Genomic DNA, 14,965 nt, shown 5'->3' with positions numbered 1-14,965 from the left:
TAAAGGTGCTGGTGTTATTTTAATACATCTTTTTAATTTAGTAATTAATTCTAATTTTCCTTTGAACTGAGATGTTACTCATTATTCTCCTAGAGTTGCTTTTGCTTTTATTTGTTCATATATGTTTCCCTTAGCATGTTTTTTGTATCTCTTAGTTGTTAGATACCTGAAAATTTGACATTGGTATTTCTCAACTATTTGAGATGCTATGTTAAAATCTATATATTTAAAAATAATTTTGCCCAATTTATGTCTAAACTGCTCAAAATGCATCTCAACTGCTCAGTCACTGTGGTTTCTCTTTCTCCATTAGGATGTTGTACCTCAGGCGTTGTTAGATCAGTATTTATCTATGACTGACCCTTCTCGTGCACAGACGGTTGACACGGAAATTGCTAAGCACTGTGCATACAGCCTCCCCGGTGTGGCCTTGACACTCGGAAGACAGAATTGGCACTGCCTGAGAGAGACGTATGAGACACTGGCCTCAGACATGCAGGTGAGTAAAGCAGTTAAAGAATTAGCTGAACGTGCACGTGGAAGGCACAGTGCTTTCCTTTTCATAACCTAAAGAATTTCTGTTCGTGTTCTAGCATGTTCTTAGTGTTATAGGAAATTATGTATGGAAGAGCTTAAGAGTAATAACAGAGCATGTTCTTTTTGCACTGTCAGAGTCCCACAATTTGGCGGCTTCATTTTTATCTAAAGCATTAGAAATTGTTAGCACATTCACCATGCCTACATTCCTAACTTAAAATGTGTTATTATCTAGAGTTTATCTGTAAATTAATTGTTGAGAATATAGGATTTAATTTTTCACCTAGAAATAGTATTATAAATGCTTATTTGATTTTTCACACTAGAGCTCAAAATATTTGTTTAAACTGTAGTAGAACTGTAGTATTACTAGCGAGTGTGAAGTTCTGGGCCCCGCGTGCCTTGAGCATTGCAGTACAGACAGGAGAAGTTCTGTGGTTCTTGCTCTCTCCTCGTCCCCACACACCACCCCCACCCCCTTTCAACAGAACACACAAGGTAAACCTTTGCTTCAGGTCATTTTGTCTGGACATCTGTGACTTTCGTGTGACCTCTTCCCAGGCTTGATGACCTAACCTCCCCTGCCAGGCTGATTTCTATATAAACAAAGTTTGCCCCTCTTTGAACACACCCGTTCCTTCAGTGAAGTTGATCTCTCAGTTATTAAAAAAAAAAAGCAGTCTCATTAGGCTAATTTATACTGAAATGTGATGACTTTTCCTTAAACTTCTTAGTAATTATTATATTTTTCAGGGAATCAGTGGTGTTGACTCAGCAAGTTCTAAGTGGGAAGTAATCTTGATAGGTCAAGTTCCTCCTTTGACCTATGAGGTTAGGAAAGCCGGGCCCAGGAGAAGCGAATTTATCTGTGTTCATACACTTCTTCAGTGCTGCATCTGGTCATGGAACCACAAAGGCCCAATTTCCATAGAGTGCTTTGTCCTGTGTATTCGTGTTTTCAGTCTTTATTCCACAGAACTGTAGGGTTCCCGTGGGATGAATCTCCAGGGGCACCTGGGTGACTCTGACGGCTCAGAGTCTGGACTAGCAGTTCTTTCTCTCTGCTGCCCCCCTCTTCCATGAGAACATCTCTGCCTTCATCTGTTGAACTTAGGTGTAAAATTTGATTTCAAGAGTGGATTCTGGGTGGAAGAGAAAGGAAATAAAATGTTTGCTCTAAACTGTTTCTCTTTAGGTAAAGTTTTAAGTTACTGTGTGAAAAATTAAGGCAACATGGAGAAAAGGATGTTTTTAACTTAAAATTATTATAAATGCAACACATTTCTGTTGAGGGTTTCTTTTCCAAGGCTGTATGCAGATTTCCCTAGTCTTATATTTCTTAAATTGCCAATTCCTTAAGAACAAATTTTATTGTTCTGTTTTGTTTTTCTTAATCCAAGGTGTGACTGTACCGGAATCTGAAGGGGGACAGTAAACTGGGGAGGGTGCTAGAGAGCCTTTGGTCCATGTGCAGCCTCAGCTCATCAGCGTGTTCTAGCATGTATTTAGTGTTACAGGAAATTATGTATGGAAGAGCGTGAGAGTAATAACAGAGCATGTTCTTTTCGCACGGTCAGAGTCAGGGTCCGACATTCAGAGAACTACAAAAACTTAATGATTTCTGAGCATTTTTTCCTCATGAGTGAAAGGAAGATAATACATACTAGGCAGGGATTTAAGATTTTTTTGTTATACTTTTCTTTTCTTTTTTTTTTTTTTTTTGAGACGGAGTCTCGCTCTGTCGCCCAGGCTGGAGTGCAGTGGCGCGATCTCGGCTCACTGCAAGCTCCGCCTCCTGGGTTTACGCCATTCTCCTGCCTCAGCCTCCTGAGTAGCTGGGACTACAGGCGCCCGCCACCGCGCCCGGCTAATTTTTTGTATTTTTAGTAGAGACGGGGTTTCACCGTGGTCTCGATCTCCTGACCTTGTGATCCGCCCGCCTCGGCCTCCCAAAGTGCTGGGATTACAGGCGTGAGCCACCGCGCCCGGCTGTTATACTTTTCAATGCATAATTTAGGCATTTAAAATTAGTATCTGTTATTACTATTCTGATTTAATGTTTTGAGATTAGTGACATTCATATATAAATTAGCCTTCGTATATTGCCTAAAGGTTGAAGTACTGAGTACTTTGTGGTCAGCTTACTAATGTGTTTTCATTTCTGCAGTGGAAAGTTCGACGAACTCTAGCGTTCTCCATCCACGAGCTTGCAGTTATTCTTGGAGATCAGTTGACAGCTGCAGATCTGGTTCCAATTTTTAATGGATTTTTAAAAGACCTCGATGAAGTCAGGATAGGTGTCCTTAAACACTTGCATGATTTTCTGAAGGTAACTTTTAAATTCTTTTGCAGAAAAGCACAACAAAATTCTGCTGTAAATCTAAATCTTTATCTTCTGCTAGCACCAAGAGAGGTTTCTGTGTGTTCCTATGTAAGAAAGTATAGCCATAAGTTTATGTTAAGATGTGACTTAAAAAAGAAATAGTTCCATAATTATACTTTCACTTTTAAAACAGTATTAGAGGATAGTGTTGTTTTTTTTTTGAGATGGAGTCTCACTCTGTTGCCCAGGCTGGAGTGCAGTGGCAGGATCTCAGCTCACTGCAAGCTCCGCCTCCCGGGTTTACGCCATTCTCCTGCCTCAGCCTCCCGAGTAGCTGGGACTACAGGCGCCCGCCACCTCGCCCGGCTAGTTTTTTGTATTTTTTAGTAGAGACAGGATTTCACTGGGTTAGCCAGGCTGGTCTCGATCTCCTGACCTCGTGATCCGCCCGTCTCAGCCTCCCAAAGTGCTGGGATTACAGGCTTGAGCCACCGCGCCTGGCCTGATGATAGTTTACAGGCGTTTGTACCTTTTTATTTTTCAAAATTATTGAATGAAATACATGTTTAAAAAAAAAAAAACAACCATTAGCTGCAGTCATCCCTCAGTATGTGCAGGAGGAATGGTTCCAGGTCCCCCATGCATACTCAAATCCATGCAGTACTCCAGTCCTGTGGAACCTGCGTGTAGGAAAAGTCTGCCCTCCATGTACTCCGGCTTTGCATCCAGGAATACTGTATTTTCAATCCTCACTTGGTTGGGACAGACAATTCCGTGTAAGTGGACTGATGCAGTTCACACCCCTGTTGTTGAAGGTCAGCTGTGTATTAAGTTTGGAGGCTTTATGTGGTATTCCAGGAGTCCGAGAATTTACGTTTAGCCCTCACTACTTTAAGAGCTGTTATCTCCAAAGTGAATAGCCTTGATTTTTTACAAATTGTTTAATCCTGGAGTACTGTTGTTTTTCTTAGACTTTAGCCTTGAAATTGACTCAGATAATTCTAAGGCTTGAGTGATAGAAGTAATTGGAGTCCTCCCTTTTAAAAAACATTGAGACCGGGCACAGTGGCTCACGCCTGTAATCCCAGCACTTTGGGAGGCCGAGGCAGGCAGATCACTTGAGGTCAGGAGGTCGAGACCAGCCTGGCCAACATAGTGAAGCGCTGTCTCTACTAAAATACAAAAAATTAGCTGGGCATGGTGGTAGGCACCTGTAGTCTCAGCCACTCAGGAGGCTGAGGCAGGAGAATCGCTTGAGCCTGGGAGATGGAGGTTGCAGTGAGCTAAGATCGTAGGCACTGCAGCCTGGGGTACAGAGCAAGACTCCATCTCAAAAAAGTAAAAAACAAGAACATTGAGACCTATATTTTATGTAGATCATATTGAAATTTTTCTTTCTTTTCTTTTTCTTTTTTTCTTTTTTTTTTTTTTGGACACAGATTCTTGCTCTGTCACCAGGCTGGAGTGCAGTGGCATGATCTTGGCTCACTGCAACCTCCGCCTCCCAGGTTCAAGTGATTCTCCTGCCTCAGCCTCCCGAGTAGCTGGGACTACAGGTGTGTGCCACCACACCTGGCTGTTTTTTTGTTTTGTTTTGTTTTGTTTTGTTTTGTTTTTTAGTAGCGATGGGGTTTCACCATGTTAACCAGGATGGTCTTGATCTGACCTCATGATCCGCCCGCCTCAGCCTCCCAAAGTGCTGGGATTACAGGCGTGAGCCACCACGCCTGGCCTCAAATTTTTCTAATTGTCCCAGTATTGTCCTTTTTAGTTTTTCTCTGCTCAATTTTGAATCCCATAAAGTGCATATTAAATTTAAATGTTATGTTTCTTTAGTCCTCTTAAATCTATGTGTCACTGGCATTTTTGAGGAGTCCAAACCAGTTGTTATACAGAATTACCCTCAATTTGAATTTACACAATTTGATTCTGGGTAAGCAGGGTTTTTTTGCAGACATGTTAACCTGTGTAGGTTTTCATGCATTTTTCTGAATGTGTCACATCAGGGCTAATGTAATGTTGGCTCTTCCCATCATTTGTGACGAGAAGGCTGACAATTCCATTATAAAATGACCTTTCACCTTTTGTGGTTAATAGAGAATTGGTGAGGTGATACTTTAGAACTCTGAGTATCTTTTTCTCTAGAGTCCTTCACCAGTGCTCTCATAGCCAGGCATCTGTACATGGTTCTTACCTGAATCAGTTAACTGTGTTGGTTGTGAAAGAGTGATTTTCTATTTTCATAATTCTGTTTTTTTTAAATTAATTAACTTATTTTGAGACAGGGTCTCACTCTGTTGCCGAGGCTGGAGTGTAATGGTGCGATCATGGCTCACTGCAGCCTCCACCTCTCCCAGCTCAGATGATCCTCCCACCTCAGCCTCCTGAGTAGCTGAGGCCACAGGCGCACTATCACACCCAGCTGAGTTTTGTATCTTTTGTAGAGACGGGGTTTCGCTGTGTTGTCCAGGCTGGTCTTGAACTCCTGGGCTCAAGTGATCTGCCCCGACTTAGCCTCCCAAAGTTCTGGGATTACAGGTATGAGCCACTATGCTCGGCCATTCCTTCTGGTTTTTTTTTTTTTTTTTGAGACGGAGTCTCGCTCTGTCCCCCAGGCTGGAGTGCAGTGGCCGGATCTCAGCTCACTGCAAGCTCCACCTCCCGGGTTCACGCCATTCTCCTGCCTCAGCCTCCCGAGTAGCTGGGACTACAGGCTCCCGCCACCGCTCCCGGCTAATTTTTTTTTTGTATTTTTTTAGTAGAGACGGGGTTTCACGTGTTAGCCAGGATGGTCTCGATCTCCTGACCTCGTGATCCACCCACCTCGGCCTCCCAAAGTGCTGGGATTACAGGCTTGAGCCACCGCGCCCGGCCTTCCTTCTGTTTTTATTAAGTAACATTCCTGTGTAAAATAACCTGTGCCTTCTCTCCCTCCCCGGTTTCAAAAGTTGTTTTAGTATTGGTGTGGACTCTAGGATTTAAAAAATTCAACGTAATGGAATCCATTTCTGTCGTTTGTTTTGAGCATCAAATTTGACTAGTGGGGACCCCTTAAAGCTGCCTCTTGTGTCCTTTGATTTGTCCTTTTATTTTTAAGCGTATCAACACTTGCAGTTTCAACTTTCCCTTTCCCTGTCCCAGCCTGGAGTCAGCTATTTCTCCAAGGAACGGTGGTCCTTTTTAGTGGAGAATGGTCCTTAGAAACTGAGATCCAGGCACTGGAAGTGCTTATTGCTCCTGGGCTGTCATTTCTTTTAGGTCTTTTCAGGAGATAGTAGCTAGGAGGTGTGTACTTTTTTTTTTTTTTTTTAATTACTAACTTCATATTGTTAAGAACTACTTCCATTTCAATACTGTTTCCTCTCTTTTCTTCACTTTATATATTTTTTTCTTTTTACTCCTGGTAAAAAGTCTGTTCTTAACAACATTAATGTATAATACTTAGTTGTGGCTGGGCGCAGTGGGCTGTAATCTCAGCACTTTGGGAGGCCAAGGCAGGCAGATCACTTGAGGTCAGGAGATCGAGACTACCCTGGCTAACACGGTGAAACCCCGTCTCTACTAAAGATACAAAAAATAGGCTGGGCGTGGTGGCGGGTGCCCATAGTCCCAGCTACTCGGGAGGCTGAGGCAGGAGAATCGCTTGAACCTGGGAGGCGAAGGTTGCAGTGAGCCAAGATCACACCACTGCACTCCAACCTGAATGATAGAGTGAGACTGTCTCAAAAAAAAAAAAAAAAAAAAAAGTTTGCTCAGTTCCACAACATAAATGAAATAGTTTCAGAGTTACTCCACCAATAATAATTCCCACATCAAATCAGCTACATAATATTCAGGACTTCGTAGCACATTCTGTCCTTAGACTGTCTCTTGAAGATGTGTGGTCACTCAGTTCACACTTTGGCTTTTTTCCCTGTGATTGGTTTCCATCTGATGTACAGTTAGGTTGGTTTTTCCCCCTTTAAATATTTATAGAGCAGCTATTGGGATACATTTCTTTATTTTTTTTCTCTCAACAAATACTGAATGCCTGCTCTGTGCTGTCACAGTGCCACATGCAGGGCTTACACACGTGGTTAAGAGCATAATTACTGCCTTAAGTGGGGCCATGGCAACAAGGATGTCATATGAATAAAGGGGGGCAAGTCCTGTAATCAAGCTGTGCCCGGCGTACTGTGGGGTTTAGTGTGGCTCATTGATAGACACAAGGAATAAAGATTGCCAGACAAGATGGTGATTCCTGAAGGCAAATGGTGTTATTCAAGGAAAAATAAACTTAATACCAAATTTAAAACATTTAAATACAACTACTACATTTCCTTTTCAGAAGAATTAACCATATTGCTTACAGTCTGTTTTTACACACTCTAATATTAAAGAAATAATGTCTGTACCTTGTCCTGGTAAATATTTTTATTTTGTTACTTTAGCTTCTTCATATTGACAAAAGAAGAGAGTATCTTTATCAACTTCAGGAGTTTTTGGTGACAGATAATAGTAGAAATTGGCGGTTTCGAGCTGAACTGGCTGAGTAAGTTCTAACAGTTTATTAGATTATATTTTGGAGGGGTATATATTTACTTCATTTTTACCTTCTCTCAGTTTCATTACTTTGTGTAGATCCAAGTTTCTATGTGGTGTTCTAGCCCTTTAACGCTTCCTGTAATACATGTCTTACTGTCAGTGAATTTCCTCAACTTTTTTTTTTTTTTCCTGAAAATGTCTTTAGTTCATTTTTATATTATTTTTATCATGGTGAAATACACATAGCCAAATTTGCTATTGATGACATTTAGTACATTCACAATGTTGTGGAACCATTCCCTCTAGTTCTAAAATGTTAACCTCCTGAAAAGAAAAATGCATGTCCAATAAGCATCTACTTACTATCTATGGATTTGCCTATTGTGGACATGTCATGCAAGTGGAATCATACCACATGTGGCCTTTTGTGCTTGGTTTCTTCATCTAACAATGCTTTCAGTTGTCCCTCCATATTGTATCCTCTAGCTGAACTTGCCTCCCTTTTTGTGGTTGAGTAAATATTCCATTGTATGGATATACCACATTCATTTAGTGCATTCATCTGTTGAGGAACATTTGGGTTGGGTGTGTGGTCTTTTGTGAATAGTGCTGCTAGGAACGTTTATGTACAAGATTTAATCCTTGAAATCTGTTTTCAGTTATTTTGAGGTGGATTTGCAAGGCCATATGGTAATTCTGTGTTTAATTCATTGAGGAACTGCCACACTTTTCTACAACAGCTGTACCATTTTACATTCCCATCAGCAACGTATGGGAGTTCCAATTTCTGTATGTCCTCACTAACACCTATTTTCCTATTAAATTTTAAAAATATTTCTAAATTGGCCAAATAATAATTGTGCATATTTATAAGGTATGTAATGATGTTGCAATACATATTGGATAGTGGTTAGATAAGGGCAATTAGCATATCCATCACTCGCTTATCATTGATAGCTGTTCTGATGGGTGTGGAACAGCACCTCGTTGTGGTATGATTCACATTTCCCTAATGACTAATGATGTTGAACACTTTTTCATAAGCCTGTTAACCATTTGTGTATATTTTGTGGAGAAATGTCTATCCAAGTCTCTTGCACATTTTTAAATTGGGTTGTTTATCTTAAGTTGTGTTGTTGAGTTGTAAGAGCTATTTATATATTCCGGATCATACACCTCACGTGTATTTTCAGATGACGTCTTTGCTGAGTATGGGATGTGGGGCTGACAGTTTGTCTTTCAGTGTATTAAAAATGCCTCTCCATTGAGTTCTGGCTTTCCCACTTCTGACTCGAAATGCACGCCTCCTCTTCCGCTATGTAGTGCCGGGATGTGAGTCCAGCTAGTCAGGATCAAGCTGGGCTTGCGTTTTGTCATTGCTGTGGTTACCTTCAGTGTATTTGGGGCTTCAGTTTTCCTCACTGTGGGCTGCCACTACCGTTGCCGTTTGCTGAGGGTGGGAGCTGGGGCACCAGTGGTCTTGTAGTGCGAGTATTCCACCCAGGCTTGAGCTATACCTGCACCCCTGTGTAATGGGTGGGGCCTCCTGTCTGTGCTTGGTCTCGGGCAGGACTTCCTGCAGCTCCTCCTAGAATAAGGAGCGTTAGTTCTCCTCTCCCCCAGTTGCAGCGTTTTTGCTGGCCCACAGGGTAGACAGGCTTTGGGCCCCTCCACCAGCAGGTTAAGCCTTTTGCTTTGTGTGAGTGAAGGGCCCAGTAGAGTGCTTGGTGATTCATGGCTGTCCGTCAGCCGCTTCTGCCTGCTATGAGACACCGCTCCTGTTTCTCCTGACTGTCTTTCTTGAAGCACCCATGGGAGGCAGGCACCCTGTGGAAGTCAGAAGGTCAGAAGGTTGCCTGGGGATGTGAGCTCCCTGTGTCGGGCACATATGGCTTTGCTTGAGCCACTCCATGCTCGTGCCAGCCACCATCTGGCCCTGGGCAGCTGGCTACAATTCGAGCTGATTTCTCCCCACCCTGTTATGTGCTGGCAGGTGCCCTGTCCCTCCGGGCTCTGCTGAGGGGGAAAGTTAGGCTGTTTGGGTGCTTTGCAACCCCAGCTCTCTGATGGGCTCAAGAAAAGATCTTGAAGTTTATATAGCTTTTTCTACTGTAGGGTCAGTGACATTCTTGCAGTTTTCTGTATTCTAAGCAGAAACTGATGTCCTATTTGGAATTCTGATTTTGAACTTTGTCAAAAAGTACGTGTGTCTGTTTGAGGATGTATGTTTGTATGCACAGGTGCATTGTCATGACTGCATAATCTACGTTCATGTTACAGTTGACTTCCTGCTTATTAGAAATGTAAATCATCTCGAACATAAAATCTGAAAGGCAAAAGTCTCACATCCAAGGTATTTCTTCAAGGGCATCATTGAAGCCTTCAGGTTAGCTTGGTGGATGTCATGAAAGTCTCAGGGCCCCTCAGATGTGATGGGAAGGTCGCTGGAGGACACCCTCCCTCTGTTATCCCTAGCGAGTCCCTTCCAGGAAGGCTCCTCAGAGCCCCGACAGGTACACAGCAGACTACCTGCCCCTGCGGGAACTTCTTACTGAGAAACTTGATTGTAGATGGAAGCTTCTCAGCACGTTCCACACTGTAACCATGGATCAGTGTGGGCCACGTTCCAGTTGAACATACTAGGAAGTGCTTTGCTTTCTCAGTTCCCATGGATGCAGAGCTCTACGGCTTTTGTTTTCCTTACACTCTACGGAACTTGAATAGCATGTAAGTGCGTTTCCAGATGCAGAGACTGGAGGTAACTGGACAGGAGAGGTCCGCTTAGTCGCTCCTCTTTGCATGTGTTTGAGACAGGTGCTCCGTAATCCAGTATTGCAGATTATTTAAATGAGAACCTGTTTTCATTTGTCTCGCCGATTTTTAAACATTATCTTTTTGTAATTCCTTTTTGTAGACAGCTGATTTTACTTCTAGAGTTATATAGTCCCAGAGATGTTTATGACTATTTACGTCCCATTGCTCTGAATCTGTGTGCAGACAAGGTTTCTTCTGTTCGTTGGATTTCCTACAAGTTGGTATGTATTGAACTTTTAAAATTTTAGACCAGTAAACTCTAAGATCCTAGATTGGAAGCTGTTCCTCACTTCACACTCACCCTCCCAGGTCAGCGAGATGGTGAAGAAGCTGCACGCGGCAACACCACCAACGTTCGGAGTGGACCTCATCAATGAACTTGTGGAGAACTTTGGCAGATGTCCCAAGTGGTCTGGTCGGCAAGCCTTTGTCTTTGTCTGCCAGGTAAGCGAGGCCCTGGGCTTACCTGTTTGTGAGTTTTTCTCCTAGAAGAATGTCTTCTTTGACTTCCTACCTCTCTCTCATCCTCTTCCTTATTCTTAAGAAACAGAACCTTACGGTAGCCTGGCTGTTTCTAGGATCACCTGTCCCCATTGTTGGGCATCTGCTGGCCCCTCCCTCCCAGCCAGCCAAGCCCCTTCTTCACTGGCACGCACCACACACACCCCACGTGCCTGCTGTACATGCATGTTCCACACCACACACCACATGCCTGGAATGTGCGTGTTCTGCTCTACACACATTCAGACGTGTGCATGTGTACATTTGACAGTGCACATACATGCGTGTTCCTCACTGCATATTATACAGGCATACATACATGTACCACACCACACACATACTGTGCACACATATACCATACCACGGTTCCCACTAGAGGGTGCTCATGCCTGGGACCCAGAGCACAGGTGTGAAATGAAAGTGTGAATGAACGCTCTAGGTCTCCGTAGAACAGTTTAAAACCTGTCTGTCCATGTGGGCAGTTAATTATGTAATTTTTTATTTGAGTTCCCAAGTACCTGGAATTTTGGTTAAAAAGCAGTAAGTAAAATTTGTGCCTGTGGTCACTCAGAGATTTTGTTGGCCAGCAGACGAGTTTTTGGCTGCATTGACAGAGAAGCCTAGAGCAGCTGTTTCTTTTCCCCAGACTGTCATTGAGGATGACTGCCTTCCCATGGACCAGTTTGCTGTGCATCTGATGCCGCATCTGCTGACCTTAGCAAATGACAGGGTTCCTAACGTGCGAGTGCTGCTTGCAAAGACCTTAAGGCAAACTCTGCTAGAAAAAGGTAGGTAGTGACTCTACTAGGAGAAGCGTGTGAGTAGAGAGGGAGGTCTGTCGACTGCGCTGATCAACAGATACCAAAGCAGAAGTATTGTCTGCTCAGAGAAAATAATCTGGTGGAAGGAAATATTTTAGTTGTTCTGGTGGTTCTCCCAAGAGGGCATGGAAGATGAAAGGAGTTTTTTAGCCCTCTACTGTTCAAGTTGGAGTTTATCGTAGGCATGGATCATTTTTATCATTTAAAACTTAGCTTTTTTGTTTGCTTGATTTTTTGAGACTGAGTCTCATTCTGTCACCCAGACTTGAGTGCAGTGGTGCGATCTCAGCTCACTGCACCCTCTGCCTCCCATGTTCAAGCAACTCTTCTGCCTCAGCCTCCCCAATAGCTGGGATTACAGGTGCCTGCCACCACACCCAGCTAACTTTTTATCTTTTTAGTAGAGACGGGGTTTCACCATGTTGGCCATGTTGGCCAGGCTGGTCTCGAACTCCTGACCTCATGTGATCTGCCTGCCTCAGCCTCCCAAAGTGCTGGGATTACAGGCATGACCCACCGTGCCTGACCTAAAACTTAGTTTTTAAAATTGGGTATTCGTTCTCTTTATGTGCAAACCATTGGCTGGCAGCATGCCACTTGCAATCTTGCAGTCTTCAGTATGGAGGCTGGTACCTGTGTTTGCTCTCCCTCCTTCTCTTCATTAAGCAAGAGACAGATGCCCCGTAGTATTTGTTTTGTTGGAAATTATAATCTCTTCAAGATTAAAGGTGGTTTATTTTATTTAATCGACCCCCACCCCGCCTGCCACCCAAACACCTCACCAATATAGTTGCATGGATGAATGAAGCACAGAAAGAAATTTGTAGTAGACGTCAAAGAATAAGGATAAATGAATATTGCTGCTTTTTTTCCTCCTTTTTTTTTTTTTTTGTAGTTGGTGTTTGGAAGCGTTTTTCTTTTACTGCTACTTAATAGCTAAGAAGTGTGATGTTTTCATTTATTTATTTATTTAATAATTTAATTATTCCTTAGCTGTCATTGAATATCATGAGATTTAGTCTTATAAAAACAAGATAAATCTCATAACTCTTTTTATTGTGGCACTTTTTCTTCCTATAACAAATCAGGTTGGATTACTGTTTATGTTTCAGTGTGGCTTCTGTTTGTACTTGTAGAAATACCCAGTTTAACTGTTTATACTCGTACTTGACGGAACTCTGAAATGTTCCGTTGGACTGGTTTCATCTGTCCTGTGCACGTGTCATTTCCAGACTATTTCTTGGCCTCTGCCAGCTGCCACCAGGAGGCTGTGGAGCAGACCATCATGGCTCTTCAGATGGACCGGGACAGCGATGTCAAGTATTTTGCAAGCATCCACCCAGCCAGTACCAAAATCTCTGAAGATGCCATGAGCACAGCGTCCTCAACCTACTAGAAGGCTTGAATCTCGGTGTCTCTCCTGCTTCCGTGGGAGCCGAGGTTCAGTGGGCGTTCCGCACGTATGTGACCTGGGATAGCTTTCGGGGGAGGAGCGACTTCCCTCTCCTGCAGGCTTCACTGCAGGTGCAAGTTGCCTATACCCAATGCCAGGGATTTTAAGAGTCAAGAGAAAGTACAGTAAACACTATTATCTTATCTTGACTTTAAGGGGAAATAATTTCTCAGAGGATTATAATTGTCACCGAAGCCTTAAATCCTTCCGTCTTCCTGACTGAATGAAACTTGAATTGGCAGAGCATTTTCCTTATGGAAGGGATGAGATTCCCAGAGACCTGCATTGCTTTCTCCTGGTTTTATTTAACAGCCGACAAATGAAATTCTTACAGCCTGAAGGCACACGTTTGCCCAGATGTGAAAGAGACCTTCAGTATCAGCCCTGACTCTTCTCTCCCAGGCACAAGGACTTGCTGGGCTGTGTGACCAGCTGTCCAGCCCAGCCCTGTGTGTGAATCATTTCTGATGTGTGTAAATGGGAAAGGAGGGTTTTTTACTTCCCCTGAGGGCTTGATGCTAACACAAAAGTAGGATTGACTTTAACTCTTAAGCGCAGCATATTGCTGCCACATTTACAGAATGGTTGCTGAGTGTCTGTGTCTGATTTCTTCATGCTGGTCATGACCTGAAGGAAATTTATTAGACGTATAATGTATGTCTGGTGTTTTTAACTTGATCATGATCAGCTCAGAGGTGCAACTTCTTCACATACTGTACATACCTGTGACCACTCTTGGGAGTGCTGCAGTCTTTAATCATGCTGTTTAAACTGTTGTGGCACAAGTTCTCTTGTCCAAATAAAATTTATTAATAAGATCTATAGAGAGAGATATATACACTTTTGATTGTTTTCTAGATGTCTACCAATAAATGCAATTTGTGACCTGTATTAATGATTTAGTTTAAAGTGGGGAAACTAGATTAAAATACTTGTCTTTTAACTAGTTTATTAGTTTCTCTGGAATCTGCCTGTGTCCCCGGGGTTGGGTCTTGCTCTTGGCGGCAGCAGGTGCCTCTTGGGTGCTCCTCCTGCTCCTGCCTACAGCCCTAAGGGCAGGTGGGTGCCGAGTGTCTGGCACAGCTTGGACACCCCCCCCCACCGCCCGAAGACAGTGGGTGGGCAGTGGGGGGGGTTGTCTTGAAGCTCCTGAGACACAATCAAGCATCTCTGAGCCTCGATTTCTTCGTCAGTAAAATGGGAATTAGTAAAACCTACCGTTTCTCACAAGGTTGTTTTGCAGGCAAATGAGGTCCTCTGTGAAGGTGGTTTTGTAAAGTGCTGCGTGTATAAATGTGCGATGTTCCTGTAAGCCTGGTTTGAAAACCTTGGCCTGTCTGAGTCCCCTGGTGCTTCTGTGAGTTTTGGTTTTATTTAGTTAGCCGGCGGGGGGACTCCTCAGTAAGTCAAAATAAGTTCCTTTGAACTTCAGTGTGGGATTTGAGAATACATGGGCTGCTTCCTGTCTACACTATTACAAATAAGCCTTTGGCTGCTGCCTCTCACATTATAACCCAGATATTTACACACTGCGGATATAAGTGTGAACAGATTTCACTGGGAAGAATGTTCAAATAAATAGATAAATGCATAGGTAATATGTGAAGTGGGTCATGGGGGCAGGGCTGGGGAGTAGCTGTGGAGGGTGTGGGGTGGTCTCCGAAGGCCTCTGAAAGCATCAGAGCAGAAACTGGAGGAGGACCTGGCCCCTTGATACAGCCTCATGTGTGAGCTGCAGATTGTCTGCTATTACATACTTTTGGCCCCCAGTATTTCAGTTCTGTAAACTGCATTAGAATCATACACTAGTAGCAGCATTTTTTTTAAAGCAGTGGCTATGCTAACATGGTACATTTGGGGGTAAAGAACTTGAATTTGGCACTGTCCCTGCTCCACAAAAAAGCCCCTATATGTGGCATTTAAGGGCCTTTCTGCCCCCTCCTCTGCCCAGGCTTGCTATCACATCTCCTGGGTCTCCTGGGCTGTAGTCTA

The 14,965-nt window shown here is 43.3% G+C and overlaps 1 protein-coding gene across 14 annotated transcripts in view; it reads left to right on the top strand.

Annotated features, from left to right (window-relative positions):
- PPP4R1 (protein phosphatase 4 regulatory subunit 1) overlaps nt 1-13,864 on the top strand; it is a 73,036-nt gene extending 59,172 nt beyond the window's left edge. For all 14 annotated transcript variants that reach the window (XM_077975255.1, XM_028837972.2, XM_077975253.1 and 11 more), the window contains 7 exons: nt 314-499; nt 2,705-2,866; nt 7,291-7,391; nt 10,299-10,419; nt 10,508-10,642; nt 11,346-11,487; nt 12,753-13,864. In XM_077975255.1, coding sequence (XP_077831381.1) covers nt 314-499; nt 2,705-2,866; nt 7,291-7,391; nt 10,299-10,419; nt 10,508-10,642; nt 11,346-11,487; nt 12,753-12,916 — 1,011 coding nt within the window. In that variant the 3' untranslated portion in view covers nt 12,917-13,864. The remainder of the gene's footprint in view (nt 1-313; nt 500-2,704; nt 2,867-7,290; nt 7,392-10,298; nt 10,420-10,507; nt 10,643-11,345; nt 11,488-12,752) is intronic.
- Nucleotides 13,865-14,965: the final 1,101 nt, after the last annotated feature.

The sequence above is a fragment of the Macaca mulatta genome, chromosome 18 (assembly GCF_049350105.2).
Source record: "Macaca mulatta isolate MMU2019108-1 chromosome 18, T2T-MMU8v2.0, whole genome shotgun sequence".
In the NCBI taxonomy this organism is placed as follows: Eukaryota; Metazoa; Chordata; class Mammalia; order Primates; family Cercopithecidae; genus Macaca; species Macaca mulatta.
The sequence above is the reverse complement of the archived record's forward strand: the minus strand, read 5'-3'. Positions and strand labels throughout refer to the sequence as shown.